Source organism: Solea solea, chromosome 13, assembly GCF_958295425.1.
Source record: "Solea solea chromosome 13, fSolSol10.1, whole genome shotgun sequence".
In the NCBI taxonomy this organism is placed as follows: domain Eukaryota; kingdom Metazoa; phylum Chordata; class Actinopteri; order Pleuronectiformes; family Soleidae; genus Solea; species Solea solea.
Window position 1 is genome coordinate 22,640,947 of NC_081146.1, and position 18,211 is coordinate 22,659,157.

General features: G+C 39.2%; 1 protein-coding gene across 1 annotated transcript; it reads left to right on the forward strand.

Annotated features, from left to right (window-relative positions):
- The first annotated feature begins 308 nt into the window (after positions 1–308).
- Positions 309–17,382, forward strand: capn7 (calpain 7). The gene is made up of 21 exons (XM_058647993.1): positions 309–676; positions 1,242–1,350; positions 2,538–2,695; positions 2,797–2,864; positions 3,351–3,584; positions 3,976–4,062; positions 4,382–4,508; positions 4,682–4,767; positions 5,149–5,242; positions 6,068–6,214; positions 6,614–6,720; positions 6,815–6,935; positions 7,789–7,933; positions 8,213–8,312; positions 8,592–8,727; positions 8,955–9,030; positions 9,867–10,012; positions 10,612–10,674; positions 10,772–10,902; positions 11,490–11,582; positions 13,136–17,382. Exons 1-21 carry the CDS (start codon positions 575–577, stop codon positions 13,278–13,280), a joined length of 2,475 nt encoding a protein of 824 aa, XP_058503976.1. The 5' UTR covers positions 309–574; the 3' UTR covers positions 13,281–17,382.
- Positions 17,383–18,211: the final 829 nt, after the last annotated feature.

The following is an 18,211-nucleotide window of genomic DNA, read 5'->3' on the forward strand; positions in this document are numbered from 1 at the left end:
CAATCATTTTTACTATTAACATTTTCTGTACATGGTCAATAATGGCCCCTTACTGACCAGATTAAATGCTTAGTGGCCCCATGGTCATTTGAGTTTAAGACCCCTAATTTAGAGTTTTCGATTAATTTAACCCCCGAAACCCGGGTCCAAACTGAGAACCTTCTTGCTATGAGGCAACAATACTAGCCACTGCAACACTATATCGCCCTTAAATTGACAAAAAGTTCTAAAAAATAACCTTTGAACAGCGCTGTGTAATGACAGCGCGCTACCTGTTCTGCGCCTGCGCAACATGTGTTTCCCGGAAATTGGAAGGTTGTTTTGGAATCAGCTGCTTTACACTTGTTCCCTGTCCTGAGCTGATTTAAAGCCTTAAAGGGGCACTTAAAACTGCCGAAATATTGATAAACTTCAGGGTTAGTGTCAGTATGTTCCACTCGAGTTGACAAAACGAGCTGTGCTGCTTGTGAAAGACGGACATTTTTGATAAATTGGCGAATCACAGTGGCTAGTCGTAGCATGCTAAGTAGCTAGCTAGTAAACTCGCAGCCTGTGTCAACAGCTTGAGTTCAGGATGGACTACACTGCACTGGAGGTCGACGCCTTTAAATTCGCCAAAACAGCCGTTACTTATGACCAAAAGGGCAAATACAACGAGGCTGTATTTTACTACAAGGTAAGTGAGAGACTGTGGCTGCTGCCTGTCAACATTAGCAGTGAGCTTATCTCACTTACAAACAAGTTAACGTGGACTTTCATAACGCAGCTTACCATGTAAAGGTGTGTCTAAAAGAACGCACCCTTATACCCCAGAATTATGTCAACGTTTTTTGCTTTCGGGTTTTTTAATTATAATTATTATTATTATTAGGATGTCATTCATTTTCACATCTCAGGATATCAAACTTGGTAAGTAAGTAACTAAGTACATTATTTATATACCACCTTTCACAGATATAAAATCACAAAGTGATTCACAATAACAATATAATAAAATAATACAAACAACCAAAGTACAGAACACAATAAACACACTACAAAACATAAATCACAAAACAGAGTGGACACAAGTTAGGCAGGGCAATGTGAGCGGTAAAGCCTTCCAAAGTCTAGGTGCTACTACTTGGAAGGAGTGGTCTCCTATAGTTGTATCTAGTTGTTTTTTTTTTAGCAAATATGTAAATCTCACAAAAATCCATACATTCCTAACCCCCTGTTTATTTTGCATTTGTTTGCAATAGGAGGCAGCACAGGCCCTGATATATGCTAGCATGGCAGGGTCCAAACTGGAGGGAATCCAGGACAAAGTGAGTGAATACACGGATCGGGTCCAGGCTCTCCATAATGCCGGTAAGCTCACCCGAGCAGATACACACTTAATTAAACTGTTTTAGTTTAGTTTACCGTTTTTGAATGAAGTACTTCCTGTTAAAAGGTGGCATCAAACATTATTGGTTACATGTGCTCAGACTTCTTTTGTTTGTTTGATGTTGTTTTTCAGAGTCGTGTTGCTTTATATCAAGCCACCTGCACATATTGTCAGACTGAGATGTCATATTTCTGCATTTTAATTAATATTCTGACAACAACTTCCTCTTTTCCATTATTCATTTTTTTTAGCAAAAAGTAAGACTAAATAAATGATTGGAAAATTATAAAAAAACAAATCAAAGAAGACAAATAACACACTTAGATTAAACTGGTCTTGTCTAATAAGGATTTCTTTTATAACTTCACCTCTCTACCTACAGTTAGTCTAATCCAATATCTGCTGTGAGTAGTAATAGATATGAGAATGTTAGTTGTGTGTTAGAAACTGCACCCTGAAGACATACTTTCTCTGTTGCAGTCTGACCGCTTGTTTCCATGACTCTCCTCCCACTAAGGGTGTGTGTGTGTTTGCACGCACCGTACATGGGTGTGACCACAGAGACTGGAAAAATTCAGTGTTGTGTGGAGCTACTGAATGTTTTCTTACAAATAAAAAAACTAAAGTAACTGTGTAATATTTAAAGACCCTTTCTAGTATTTGTTTACGTGTTATTTCTTTATTCAGTCCATCCCCATCTGTATATTTTTTTTATTATGACACATAGGAGCTAGTTGATCCACAGCTGTCTTAAGTAAGTTAAAGAGTGCTGTTTTGTGACTTCGGCATTTGAAATCTCTTGGTTGGATTTAGCTCTGACACAAACTTACCTTTACCTGCTGTTGCTGCTGGCAGCCTTGTTTTTACTGACATGATGCTGTGACAGACACTTTAAATCACTAAACTATATCCATTTATGTATCAATACTGGTAAGTCAAAGAGAAACAGTTGTGGTATTTTGCCCATATCTTTAACTGGATACCAGTTCAACCAGCCTTATCATGAGAATCTCAGTCGAAAGAGAAAGCATAAAAACAGTTAACATTAACAGTCAGAGGGTTGCAAAAATTTGAGTGACAACTTTTCCTGCTCCTCAGTCACATATGTTCTTTATTTACATTGTGTATGTTGTTTGCTCTGATCACTTCCCTGGACCTTTGACCCCAGTCCAGGCACAGACGAGCGACCCGCTGAAGTCCCGCCAGCAGGTGGACATGGAGCGTGCCCACTTCCTGGTCACCCAGGCCTTTGAGGAAGATGAGAAGGGAAATGAAGACGAAGCCGTTGAACTGTACACTCAGGCTGTGGAGCTCTGCATTAAGACGGTGCCTCTCTCTCACTCTCACTCTCTCACTCTTTTTTTGTCTGTCACACATTATTTCAACTTGTTTTACATTTTTTTTCTCTTGTCCTGTTTTTCCGACAGTCCAGTGAGACATCTGACCAGGTGCTGCAGACCAAGTTGAAGCAGCTGGCTCGCCAAGCGTTAGAGAGGTAATTGTGACATTTAATGTAGTCACCCATGTCAAAGGTCAGAACCTCTGTAGGACCAGGCTGTTTGTACATTGCTGTGTGAACTGCAAGAGTTTCAGAGGCAGTGTGTGTTCATGCACCCTGCTCTCAGGTTTGTTGTGTTGTTCATTTTTCTTACATTTGACCTTTTAGTTCTGCACATCTCATGGTCTTTCTTTGAATTCTTTGAATTACTGCCTCACAAAAACAAACCATTACTCAATAACGTTTGAAAAGTTCTACAAAATGTAGCAGATTATAGATAATGGGAGATAATGTCTTAATTTAATTCATGGTCATTTATGTAACCAGGTCAGCAAAACAGATATTTGTCAATTTTCTGGTCATTATCATCATTATAGCCTCTGAGCCACATGGGTGCTCATTTTTGAATTGCTGTCCACCTTTATATCAAGATACTTGTTTTGTAGCTTTAATTAATAAAACGCCTGCACAATGTTGTTTCAGAGCGGAGGGTCTTAAAGAGTCCCAGTCCAGATCAACTGCAGCTCAGGACAGGACAGGGATCTCTGCGAACAGGAATGTCGGTGGCAGCAGTTCTGGGGCACCAGTCCGCCAGTTTTTCCCCCTCGGCCAAGAATTCAGCCTCCACGACCGACCTCATCCCCAGCCGGTTCGGGCGGTCCAGTCCAGTGATCCTCAGGGTCAACGCTACACGTCTGAGGAGATCGAGGTGCTCAGGTGAGCTGGCATGGGGGACAATGATGTTCTGGGGGAAGATGAGTGACTCATAGATACCAGCATACCCGGAGAAGTCCAGGAAAAAGACAGAGTTTACTAGAATGTGGAAGAAAGCAGTTCCTGGAAATGTTTTGAATCAGCTGTGAAACTACAGTGGCAAAATGAACTGTGCAGGAAGTCCTTTTCCCATCTTTAGATGTACTGTGCTGTTGGCATTATTAGCATGAAATACTAACAAATATGTAAATAAATCACATGAAATAGAAATAGGTGTTTGGAAACACTGAGCAACCAAACCCTCACAAATGTTTCTTTGTTTTTCATCTTTAAAATCTAGTTTTAGTTTATATTTTTGGTGTTTAGGACTCATCTTGTCCTTGTTCATTTTCAGGAGCACATCTACAGTCAATGGGATCGCCTATGTTCCCTTTATGAGTGTGGACCTGAAGGAACGCTTTGCCTTCCCTGTCCCTTTCTCGTGAGTATGAGCCTAATTATTTAATGGCAGTTTCTTTAAATATTTGAAGTACAATAGCAGAGACAATAAATGCCAGGACAAACCAGTCAGATTTAGCTTTGTGAATCATTTCTCTCTTGGATATTTTATACAAGATTTTTATTAGGATTATCTAACATGTTAATAGAGAAAATTCTTAAACCTGAGGTGTTATCATTGTCAATGTTAATTTTTAGTGTCAAGTGTCAGATGTTGTAAATCAACACTGCTATTTTTATACGCAAAGCTTCATCACACTCCTTACTTCAGTGTGTGTTTGTTTTTTTCTTCTCCTTATCAGGGACAAACTAGGGAAACTGGCGTTGTCACCCAAACAGAAAGCCATCTTCTCCCGCTGGGTGCGTCCAGACGAGATCTGCAATAACCCGACCATGATCATGTCTGTGTCCAGCTTCAGTATCAAACAGGTCAGTGTGCCTACTGGAGTGGAACGATTCAGCTAATGTAGTAGTGAAATGATCTCAGTCTTTTCATTTTCATCTAAATAGGCCAGAAAAGTATCTTCATTCCCACACCTATTCTGTTTATACATGTCTTTTTGTCACATAGCCTAAAAGTGACCTTTGTTCCTTTTGTCCAGACGGTTGTGTCTGACTGTTCTTTTGTGGCGTCCCTCGCCATCAGCGCAGCCTATGAGAGGCGCTACAACAAGAAACTTATCACCAGGTACTGTACAGTGTTTTTGTTTGTGCCAAATATTACATAAATCCTGTTTTTCTCTCACAGTGTTATTCTCACCAGGGATGAAATGCACAAGAAATGTCTTTTTTAATTCAATAAGACACTACATTTCCATGAAAAACTCCCGTCTAATTTCGTCACAGTGTAATGTGGCATGACGCTCAGTTCAGATTAAAGTGTTTGTGTTGACAAGCAGAGAAGCACAGACAAATCGCACAGACATCTGGAAAACAACAAACGGCACTGTGCTATTTATGGGGATGATGTGACCTTAAACTTCATGGACTCTACCTACTCGCTGTGCTAGTGTGATGAATACGTGATTTAAAAATTCTCTCAGATTGTGTTTCTGTGTGTCTGTCACAGCATCATCTACCCTCAGAACAGACGAGGAGAACCAGAGTACAACCCCTGTGGGAAGTACATGGTCAAGCTTCACATCAATGGTGTTCCCAGGAAGGTAATTTAAGACAAATCACCACAGTCACTCTCTCTGTACTGATGAGGACAGTTCAAGACGCATCACATTCAGCACAGTACAGCTGGCACGGCTGCTTCCAGAATGCCTGGAAAAGCCTGAGAAGAGAATATCATGGTGCATCTTGTGCTCCAGTGGAGCTTGGCTGTGCCCACAAGCAGGCATTTAAATCAAAACAGCAGGAAAAATTCGATTTATGCATACGTCAAACTCTTGCCTTTGCTTTATTTTTTTGATGAGGAGGCGTAAAAGCCCATGCCAGAGGTTTAGAGCTGTAAAGCCTGCCTTTTTGTTTTGTTAGGCTGCAGGGCCAAGTGTGACAACATTACTTTTTCCAATTTTATGCATAAATCCGTTGTAAAAAATCAGTGGATCAACAACCCCTGGGTATGACGTAAAGTTGCTAATTTTCTTCATGGAATTTGGTGCAGTCAGTGAGTCGTTTATATAGAAACACAAACTTTCGTGGTGAACATCCATCCATCCATTTTCTACCGCTTTATCCTCCACAGGAGGGTCGCGGGGGTGCTGTGCCAATCTCAGCTGACATAGGGGGATAGGCGGGGTACACCCTGGACAGTTCGCCAGTAACGGTGAACATATTCTAAAGATATCTTTTATAAAGTGGCTCAATCTGTTGGCAGCTTCTTCTTTTTTTTCCACTCGTATGCCTGTTTCTAGCCGTAGGGGGCGTACACATTACATCTGACTACTTTGTGCCACTTCTTCATGTAACTGCACATAAAAATAACCAGAGCTATTGCTTCAAAATCAACCAAACTCAATTTTTCAATGTCTCTGGTGCAGGTGATAATAGACGACTACCTGCCGGTGGATCGTAACGGAGAGATGCTGTGCTCCTACTCCAGCAACAGGAACGAGCTGTGGGTGTCCCTGATTGAGAAAGCCTACATGAAGGTGATGGGAGGCTACGACTTCCCTGGATCCAACTCGGTGAGTGATGGTTGCCAAGCCATGAGATTTAGCTAATTTAATTCTTCTGATTTGACTTATAACTGCTCAGTCCAAGGGCTGCAACTATTATTCCATTAACAGCTCCTTAAATCTGAATATTTCCTGGTTTCTTTGCTTGTATATAACAAATAAATCATTAAAACTGAATCATTTTTGGTTTGTGGACAAAACAATACATTTAAGAACATCATTATTTTCCAGGTTTGGTAAACACTGGAACTGAACATTTTCTGAAATTTTACTGACCAAACAAGTGCTCAATTAACTATGAAAATAGTCATTATTTGCAGCCCTAATGTCTGTCATTGTGTATGTGAGCAGTTGGGATTAAGGGTCACTCTGTGCAGACATCGTACTGATACTATACGTGTTTTGCAGAACATCGACTTGCACGCGCTCACCGGCTGGATCCCTGAACGCATCGCTATGCACTCTGACAATCAGTCATTCAGCAAAGACGACAGCTTCCGAATGCTCTTCCAGAGGTGGACACTCACACAACTCTTTGTGGACACTTTTATGTCGCGTACATTTTTAAGTTTGAAATGTCTCACTTCTTCCGTCTCTTTTTGTCGGCAGGTTTCACAGAGGGGACGTTCTCGTCACCACGGCAACGGGGGTGATGACAGAGGAGGAAGGGGAGAGATGGGGTTTAGTGCCAACACACGCCTACGCTGTTCTTGACATCAGGGAATACAAGGTTGGCGTAATCATATTTACTTTCTTAAATATGACTTTACAAGATTTTATTTCATTATCGTTATGCAAAGGAGAAATAATGAAATCACAGCTGCTTGTATAAAGTTGTGTGTTGTAAATCAATAAGTCATTAATCAATTTGGAAAAATAAGCGTGGAGTTTGGAGGGTGAGTTCAGTCGTAAGAGTTGGAGGACAGAGAGTCTGATTATTTGTCAGCAGCACAATGTTGTGGATTTATTTCCTACATTTAATTCCTCGTTTTGCACAAATTGTAAACTTCTTTCTAAACACTGAGATATTCAATCATCATTTCAACTTCTCATTCATACCAATTCAATACAGCATGTCCGATTGCCTTCAACTTAGGCAAAGGGCAGCAATCCCGCTGCAATTTATTCAGATATACTATGTATATATCTATTTAATTTTGTTACTTTTAATCTTTATTTCTATCTCATTTTAAATTTTGCTAATTTATCCAATGTATTAGTTTTGTCACCGGTACTGTTTAGATTTTACCTCCCGTAAAACTGAATTTGATTGCTTTATTTATCTACTTTGTATTTATGTATCTTAAACACTTGCATCATTTGATACTTGCTTATTGACTTTCTCATTATTTAAAAAAAAAAATAGAAAAATAGTGTTTCTGCTGCCCTTTTTGTGTTGCAAGTTTTTTAATATGAACTTTGTTTGTATATGTGTTGTTGTATGTGTGTGTTGGGTTCTTTCTGTTTTTATGTGAAGCACTTTGACTTTTTACAACACTTTTCATGAACCAAAAAAATGAACACAGAATGTTTGGTAGATTGATTGATTCATTGATTGATTGATTGAGTGATTGTTCTTGTAGGGGATGCGTTTCCTGCAGCTGAAGAATCCCTGGAGTCACTTGCGGTGGAAGGGACGCTACAGTGAGCGAGACGATAAGAACTGGACGCCCAAACTCCTCAAATACCTCAACTTTGACCCCAAGACAGCACAGAAGTTTGATAATGGTATCTCCATGCTTTTCCTCTCTTGATGTTACTATTAGTATGTGTATATTTGGCAATTAGTAGAGTACGTGAAGCAGAGACACTTCAGAATAATCTGATTCAAGACATTGTGGGGACGATGCTTGATCACTGAAGTAGGGGCCAGAAGACTGTTGCCCGGTCAGTTATGTCATGCTGACATATTTACTCTCACAGGAGTCGTCCAGTTATCACTCAATGTTCAATTTTATTACATCAATGAGATTCATTTCATTTTTGCTGTCCTGTTTTGCTCATCAGGTGTTTTCTGGATTGCATGGGAGGACCTCTGTCAATATTATGATGTCATCTACCTGAGTTGGAACCCCGCCCTATTCCAACAGTCCTCCTGTATTCACAGGTGTGTGTTGATTACAGGAATCAGTGCAAAGTAGGGCTGTGCGCAGGCAGTAGCTGAAATCAGTATCCTGTGTGTGTCACTTTGTGGGCTGGAGACTGTAATGTTTGATTCGAACGATCTAACAAATCAGTAAATTGACAAAGAACTTCAAATTTTGTGTCTATAATCCTACTTTTGTCTTCGATTTGAGATGAAAATGTGATTGTGCCTGCATGTACAATTCAGAAAAACAAAGCCCTCTCTGAAGTGTGTGATGTGCTTTGTGTGTTCCCTCTGCAGCAGCTGGGATGGGAAGCAGGGCCCAGTCAAAGATGTCTACAGTCTGGCCAACAATCCTCAGTTCAAGCTGGAGGTCCAGTGTCCAACAGGTGGCGCTGCTGTTTGGGTACTGCTCACCAGACACATCACTGACAAGGTATAAATACAGATCCATGTTATTTGAACTCCTCTATACATTCACTAATGCTTTAATCACTATTATGTTGTGACCATTTTATTTTCTTACTCTGTAAAGTGTCCTTGGGTACTTTGAAATACACTATAAATACAGATTTATTTCATTCACATTATTATTTTTGTATTTTGACTTTGACATGATAGTTAAATATCTCACCTTTCTAATCTGTGTGCTTGTTTGTCCAGGATGACTTTGCACAGAACCGGGAGTTTATCACGCTGGTCGTTTATAAGACGGATGGAAAGAAAGTTTACTACCCAGGTGAGGTGTTCGATGCCTGTAGCTGGACTCAGACTACAGGAATTCCTTACAGATTAAACCTTGATTTGGTCCTTCCAAGAATCAGATTATCTAATAGTGCACACAGAGTTTATGCTGGTACCACTGAGCTGAAAGAACAGCAACAGCCAATCAAACAATGATACACTTTTTGATGATACACTTTTTGACTTTTTGTCAGCTAGCAGGCTACTATTGCATGTCTACAATACTTTTTTTTTATTATCCATACTTTTAACCCTGTCTTTTTATTCATGAACATCACAGCAAATACAGCAAAAACACTGTTGCCCTTTTTGTTTTCATCTGCTTCCTGTAACATGAGCGATGCGAGAGTATGCTTTATAGTGTTGATATTATCCTGCACCACATTTTCAAATTCCATATGTGCATGTCAAGGTTAGAGAGAAAGAAATATGCGATAATGTCCCTTCTTATTGGAGTTCCTAGCATCACTCACGTCTGTGAGATATGTTCTGTAGATGTTGTTTGACAGCAGCACTATTTTATGGTGCACCTTTTTTTCCACCACACAACCAAAGATCACTCCAGCTGTAGCAAATCATACAATGTTTGTCTATAAAACCTTATAGTTATGAAATAATACAGCCTGTCACGCTGACTTTATCGTTCCTTCTAGCAGGGAGCTTTGCACTTTCTGCAACAGCACTACTTTATTCTTCTCCTTTTATTTTCTGTCCCTCACACGACCGAAGATGACTAATCACACCCTAACCCACATCACTGCAAAATGTTCCACAGTGTTCACTTCTCCTGTGAATAAACAAACCCCCCCCCCACCCCTGCTCTTTCCACAGCCGACCCTCCTCCTTTCATCGACGGCATCCGAATCAACAGCCCACACTACCTGACCAAGATGAGGCTGACCAGTGCCGGTACACACACCTTTACGCTGGTGGTATCCCAATACGAGAAGCAGAACACCATAAACTACACACTACGGGTGAGAAGTCTTTTGTGTTTGGTGTTTGTTTGTGCATTTAATGCTCCAACACCTGGTGCTGTCACATCCACCATTCACACTACCCTTAGCAACTAAAACACAGATGTTTGGACAGGCAGAAACAGGCCCTTTGGAAACATTAACTTCCACATTGTTTCCTATCAGTTGCAATTCCATAACGAGCTGTAAGTAAAAAGGGCTGTTTACTGAAATGACTCATTTAAACTGAACTGAACAGCTCTCTCTGCCGAGCTCAGAATTCAACTCTCTCACCAGAGATCAAAGTAGAAAGAAGTTTACAGACGTCTCTGCTGTGAAATATTTACTTGAAAACTGAGTAGTCACAAATAAATGAACATCTTTGTTTCAAAGTCAGGAATGACATTTAGGAACATGTTACATAATTGCTGATGATAGTAATCTTGTAATCTTGGGTGTATTGTTCTTGTATTCACCTGATCCCTCAGAACATCGGCCATTACATGTTTATTGTGTGTGCGTGGCGTTTTGGTTATTAAATTCACTGTCTGACTGACTGATAAGAATCTGTTCATGTTCCTTTGTCAAACCAGCTCATAATTATCATTTCTTTTTACCAGGTGTACTCTGGATGCAAATTCTCCTTCTCCAAAATCCCGAATCCCTTCACTCACACAAAAAGGGTACGTTATCATCTCATGTTGATGCTACATCCGGGTGCAGCATAATAGATCTGTTTTCATCAGTCGTTGAGTTTGTGTCTCTTGCATCTGTTGATAGTTCAACGGCCAGTGGAAAGGGATCAGTGCTGGAGGTTGTGGGAACTATAAGGATTCATACAAACACAATCCAATCTATCAGATTAACCTGGAGCGCCCGGGACCGCTGCTCATCGAGCTCCGAGGATCCAGGTCAGTCTAACGCCCGGGAGTGATTAGCCAGTGTAGTTTTTATGCCTTATGCCAGATATTTTTTACAATGGATCATTTCCAAAAAAGCTATCTCTGCCAAACCAAGTCTCTGTGACGTAAAATGCCACTTTCATGTAGACGAGACATGAGGTTCTAAAGCAGAGGGAAAAAGGTTGTTTTGCAAAATATCTGTATCCAAAGTTCAAATTCACATTTGTTTGTAAAGCAGAGTATTATGCAAAACTACTTTACTGTGCTTTACATACTGATGGAATAATATTATACAGTACAAACAGTAGTTGACCCAGACAAATCATGTGATGGCAGATTGTAAAATGAGTTATATAGCCTCTCACACTGACTTTAATTTTTATGACTGGTGGTAAACTTTGCACTTCTGGTTCAGTTCAGTTAAAGTTGTTACAGAAATGTCAAAAATTTGCAAAATTTAGAATTCATGTCACAATAAAAACATTAATATCAGTTGCAAGTTTCATTTGTAACACTTGCCATTAATAATAAAGATGATTTGGGATCATTTTGAGCTTTATCAACTGTTCTTAAAGTGTATTTGTTTGTCTGTGCAGGCAGTACAGTGTCGGCTTTGAGATGGTGACTGTGTCGATGGTGGGAGATCCAGGTCCAGCAGCTTTCCAGAAGAAGAGCAGTGGAGATTACAGGTACATTCCAACATTGTTGCACTGGGGGGAAAAAAGAAATGTATTGTTATTTGAACATAGAATGAACAATATCAACTGATAAGAACAAAGTAAATGAAGCCATATCATTTAGTCCACAAACCAAAATTATTCAGTTTTAATGATTTCTTTGTTGTATGTAGCAGTGAAATCATAAAATATTCACATTTAAGAAGCTTGTTTCGATTACCTTTTGTTTACCATTTTTGATAAAGGGATGTCTCTGTCCAAATTAATTTAAGTTGCTTTCAGACCTGCACTGAAGTCTGCACGTTCTCCAAAGGATGTCTGGCCCCAGATCTGTTGCCATTTTCCTGAGTTCTTGTCTGAAAACGGCTTTAGAGAGTAAAATAGCTGCCTGAACGCGTTTCCAAAATGGCTGCAGAGTTGCAAAATAGAATAGAGAAATACTTTATTCATCCCCAAGGGGAAATTGTTTCAACATAGCAGCAATTCAAACAAATATTATAAACATAAAATGTAATGTTAACATAAAATGTAAAATGTGCAACAGTGAGAAAAAAAATAGTGCAATAATAAAGGAATGGCATGAAGGAGTGCAATGGCATACTGTATGTCGCGAAGAGAAAATGTGCATTGTGCAAATGAGCAGTCTTTTTTATTTATTTGTTTATTTTTTTTATTTATTTTTTTTTGTTACAGAGAGTTACAGAGAGTTATTGTAAGTCTTTAAAACTCTAGTAAAACTCGCCTTAAAAGATGTTGGTACAAGTGAACATTTGAAGTTTTCTTCAGCACAACAGAGAATCAATCACACCGAGAAAGCCGAGTCATTAGCACAGAAACATCAGCATTATGTCTGTCAGACACACTGAGGTTCACAGTCTGATCAGTGGTCTGTCATCATCATCATCATCATCATCATCATCATCATTACACAACAATAATGTAAAATTCATTTTTCAACCTCAATTTACGGACACGGTCATGTACAACAAGACTTGAATGCTTGTAGAGAAACCTAAATAAGTGTCATAATTTCAAAATATCCCAGTAATTTACATGACATCAATATGAAAGCACACTGTGTGTTTGGGTCATGAAATCATTTTCCATGTTGATCAGCTCCTGCCACTCGTGACAAATCTGGACTGTGATGGATTAATGGTAAAAATAGACATGACCACATTTCTTTTATAAAATTGATTAACCACAAACAGAAATACTTACATGATCGTCCATTGTCAAGACCGTTTAAGATCTAATGTGTCACATCATGCTTAGCATCCAACATACACTATTTTCCTTTAACGCGTGCTGTTCTTTCTCCCCTCTGCCCCAATATCTTTTCTTTTTGAGTACAGTACAAAGGCCTCAAAGACTCAAAGAGGAATATTTAAACTCAAGTAAATGAAGCAAATAATCTGCATTTTACAGGATTCTCTCAATTTGTGTGCCCTGGTACAACTGACATGAAGTTCACATTTACTTGCATCTCTGACCCTGTTTGCGATCTCTCTGCATGAACACACCTTTGTTTCACTTTGTTTTTCCTCCTCTTCTCTTTTCCTCAGATGTGGTTTCTGCTACATGGAGGCAGACCATGTCCCAGCGGGCATCTACAACGTCATACCCACCACTTTCCTCCCCAAACAGGAAGGACCTTTCTTCTTGGACTTTGCCAGCACCTTGCCCCTCAAGGTCTCCCAGCTCCAATGAAGATGGAGCTGGAGGAGTGGATGACGCAGGGATCAAGAGGACGGTACTTACCAGGGCTTCGATGGATAGTCCTGATTTTTCAGTTTGAATGTGATAAAGTGATCAAGACCTCCATGAAGCCCAAAGAGAATGTGACTATTGACCTCATCTCCCACAGCCTTTCCTTGTCTCCTATTGCTGATGTTAACAGACGTTTTGTGGACTTGGACCTTCAACACAGATAAATTATGTCAACAAGGAATAACTCTCTTGCTAAAGAGACACAAAGAGGATCTTTTAATATGGAGAAGTAACCATTGGAAATTTTGACTTTAACTTATCGCATCCTCTGTACTGTAGGTTCCTCTACCACGTGGATGAAACGGCATCGACTTCGCTCTGATAAATCAACCAAATCTGACATGATTTCATGAGACGGTGACGAGTCTTATGACCACATCCTGGACAGGGTTGAACATGTACATTATAACATACGCCAGTCACAAGGTGTTGAGTTATGCATCATGGCCGTTGAAAGCAACCAAGTCGTTTCAGGTTCTGTTTTGTCGATGAATGAGTGTCTCGGGTGAGGGAGTTGTTGTCAAGTGAATGTATGGTCTGGAGGCATTTCTTTCATAGTTTGAGCCCCTGAATTTCAGTGGTAAAAGGTTTGAACCTTCAGCATTGAGAGGATATGTCAGACACGCATTCAAGATCATGCTACTTGACTCTGTGTTTCCATCCATCTGTATGTAGCAGTGGTGGAAATCACCAGAGACGCCACGATATGGTATTATCATGATATTTAAATCTCGATACTGCAAAATACTGGGTATCTGTGAAGTCATATATTGAGACATACTCCCATTTTATTTTAAAAAAATAATATGCTAAAAAAAAAAAAATGGATTACGTGTCTCAAACATGATATCGCCACATAAGATATCGCGATATTTCCCCTAATATTTATGTACATTTTAAATGTGCGTCCTAGAAATCCTGAATGGAAACACGCATGGAATCCCAAGTATTTCACGGTCAGTGTCGGGTTTGTTTTTATTTAATGGAGTCATCAGAAATAGAAAATAAAAAAGTTACTGTTGTGATTTCAAAAAACAGTAATAACTACAGATTTCACTTACTGTTGTTCACTGTTTTTCAGTTGAAAAATCCTACACGTAAGTAGGAGATTATGACCACCGAGTATCACTGAAATACACAATCAGTGCCCCCTTGAGGAGGACAGCAATGGTCGTCTTTGAGATGCTCATTACTGCAAAACTACCTGAAAACGACGCCGTTGCTGTGTGCGACAGCCACGATACAAAACAAAACATCCAAGAGTTTGTCTCTGCCAAAATTGTAAAAGCTCTTCATTTATAAAGTGAAACCAGGATGAAGGGAAAGTTAGTTTCTTCATGTGACCTTGAAGGTGGTTGTATGTATGTTGTTGTTGTTGTTGTTGTTGTTGTTGTTGTTGTTTAACTTCTCAGGAGCAGTGCAGCAGAGCAGCACCACAGGGAATCCAGTATGGCAGCGGTTGAATGATGTCACTTCATGTTGTCTGTGGATGTGACGGCTGAGTGACGCATGATCTGCCTGGTTTCACGTCAGCACTGCTTGAAACAGGTATCATGTGATGAACCTGTTTGTCTGTGTGTGTGTGTGTGTGAGAGTTGGAGAGAGCATGTGTGTGTGTGTGTGTTTTTACAGGAAAAATTTAAATGTATTGCCAAGTACGCATCATCTATTTACTTATAAGTTACAGAATTGCACTTTTTTTAAAATCATTTCTCAGTTTGAACATTTACGGCAGATCCACTCGTCTGAAATCATGTTGCCTCTTCAGTTTTGTGTTTAAAAATGTAATTTGTAAAGCACATTAAAAGCAACAGGAGTCAAGCCACAATGTTTGTAGTCAAAGACAAGTAACACAATAACAACACAAGACAGAAACAGAGTAAAGTAAAGACGGCAGGACTATAGCCTTCACAATACTGTAACAAACACCACCAGTAATTTCATTTGGACTGAATGGAATAATTCACAGTCGTTAACCTGTCGCTAACTGACCCGGTTACCTGTGGGGTTTGTTATCATAATGTATCGTAATGAGTTGTCCCACAAATATTAATATTTATAAGTGTCTCTCGCACAGTGAAGACGATAAAAACCAGATCTGTCACAATCTTTCTAGACTAGAAATTAATAATATATTGATAATAACAATAATAATAATAAAAGTAATTTATATATACAGCACTTTAGTTAGTCAGTTATAAGTGCTTAATGGTTAAAATCAGTGGATAAAAAGTCAGAAACAAAAACCCAATGGAGATACATAAGAACAATGTATGAAGATAATTTTACTAGTGTGGGATGAACAAAGTCTAATATGATCTAAATATGTACAACAACACAGTTTTAAGTGGTGATTTAAAAGAAAGAAGGGACCTTCTGTTGCATGCCCTGCATCACTTGATGTACATAGTCTCGGCCTACGCAGAATAATTTACCAGCAGTGTTGTGATGTGAGATTCTGTGTAACGTTAAGCAAGAGAGAGCAAATGTCGACGTGATGTCTGGGAAATTAAAATTCCAAGATCTCTGTCTCACCAAAGAAATATGACAAACACCGACTTTGACCAAGATCCCTTGTCCAGATGCAGAGCAGAGCGTGCTGCAAATGAGTGAATGTGGACACCAGGGGCAAAGCACATTCGACCCCTACATTTGAGGGAATTGGTCCTGGAAAGTCCTTGAAAAGTCCTTGAATTTGATGTCAACCAAGGTGTGGGAACCCTGTGTTTTCTGTGGAGTTTCCTCACAAGAGCGAAGGCTGTGAGATGCTTGTTTTTACTCTGTGATGGTGAACCTCAGTGCAGAGACGTCCACTCACAAACCTTTCTGTGTGTTAGTGAAGCGAGACCGAACACAGCGTTCAGTTCAGTGTGTGACATCACACCGCGTTACATAAGGCGTGAGATTGTTGATGCGTGCAAATGTCACACAGTTTTATGTCGCTGCAGTGACAGGCTGCAACTTGAGTTTATTTATTTAAATTGACTAATTTGCCAGAAAAAGATTTTCTTTTTTCTATTATAGACTGGTTTGTTGCTTATTTTCTTGATTATTCAATGACTTGTTTGGTTCTTAAAATGTTAGAATATGGTGAAAAGTGTCAGACTGAGCTTCCCAAACTTGTAAATGACGCATTAGTCTTATCCACAAGCTAAAGATACTCAGTTTACTGTCATAGAGGACCTAAATTAACCAGATCATCACGTCACTTTTAAAAAGTATACGTTAAAGAGACACTCAAAATAATATACTGATAATGAGAGTAATTATTAGTGATTCATCTATACTTTGATTAAAGTTGATTAAAGTGAAATTTCAGGCTTTTTTAAGTGTGGTTCTCTGAGGTAGTGACGCATAGTTGGCATATATGTGTATGTATGTGTGTGTATATGTTTATATTTGTCACTTTTCCAACAGGAAACTGAGGTCTGTTGTGACCCACCAGTCACTCTCCAATACAAAAGGTCCGAAAACTCTAGTTCCCGGTCTGCTGCCGCCTTCTTTATAACTTGTAGGTAAATCTGCAGGAAGAATCTCAAAGGTTCTAAAAAAACACATGTTTACTGTAATAATGGAGGCAGCAGTGGATCAACAATTCTCTGTGCTGTGATGTAAAATCCCTGATATTCTCTGAGGACTTTGGTGCTTGAGAATGAACATTTTAAAAAGGCTATTGGGTCAAATGCTTTTCTTTTTTTTTTAATCGGTTTTCCTGGCTTCCCAGCTTTGTGACAACCATGTTTTCACACTGTCATTACTTTATACAACCACACCTCAAAAAACACCTCATCTATCTTGCTATTTCTCACTGCTTACCTTGTCCAAGCTTCGATTGTAGAAGGTAGATATCTGTGTTATTTCAGTGCTGACTGTATCATTCGGAGGCTGTGCAATGAAATTGAACATTTATAGCACCCAGAGTTTTATTTTTATTATTGTTCTTGCTGTGTAACAGTCATTTTAAAATCAAGAGAGTAATGCAACGTTGAGCAGGAAGAGTTTTAATGTTCCTTTCAGATTAAAATCTGCTTTAAATATCCTATTTTTGTCATCGTTTTGAGTTGTGTTTATGTTTTACCGCCAACAAGTCGATTCATTTTAATGATTTAGCAGGAAAGAGAATGTTTCAGCACAGCTGTTTCAAGAGATTTCGGGGGGGCCACATGGGAAACAGGAATGTGGAGTTTGTTATTTAAATCTGACAAAGGTAAAGGGAGATTGTCTTGTCCAAATGCAACCCTTGCATTTATATGTATACAATTAATACACAACTTTGAGAAAACGATGATGTCACTGCTAGCTTTATGCACATGCTCCACATCTTCATTTTTGGTATGTTGCTGTGGCAGCGTTACAGCACCACTTACAGGCCAGAAATACACACTATATATATGTTGTTTTGAGGGATTTCTTGTGTATGAAGACATTTCTTGAAACAGTGCCGTGTTTACAGAAAACCTGTGTGATTAAGGCCTTAAAGAGTTTCTCACAAAGGTGTGAAAGGATTAATGGATTAATTTAATCAGCTTATCCAGTGTCCTCCAGTTTGCAGAACTTGCACTAATTTATGAGCTAACTGACCTGTAGAGTCGATGAATACATAAAAGGAAATCTGCTTGTCTCTGCTCTTTTTTTATTCCTTTGTGGTGTTTGAAGGGAAGACGTCAATCAGACTGGATTTACAGAATTTGCTTTTACAGTCACTTTTATGTGTCATTTGCTTTTTCACAAACTCAAACCGGGAGCTTTCCTGACCACCACTCAACAATGGTTTGAATACAACAAATTTGAACCTTATTTATTACAGCTTTAAAGCAGGAAAAAAATAGAGAGCAACTTAACTTCAGTATCCACTGATCCTTGTCATAAAT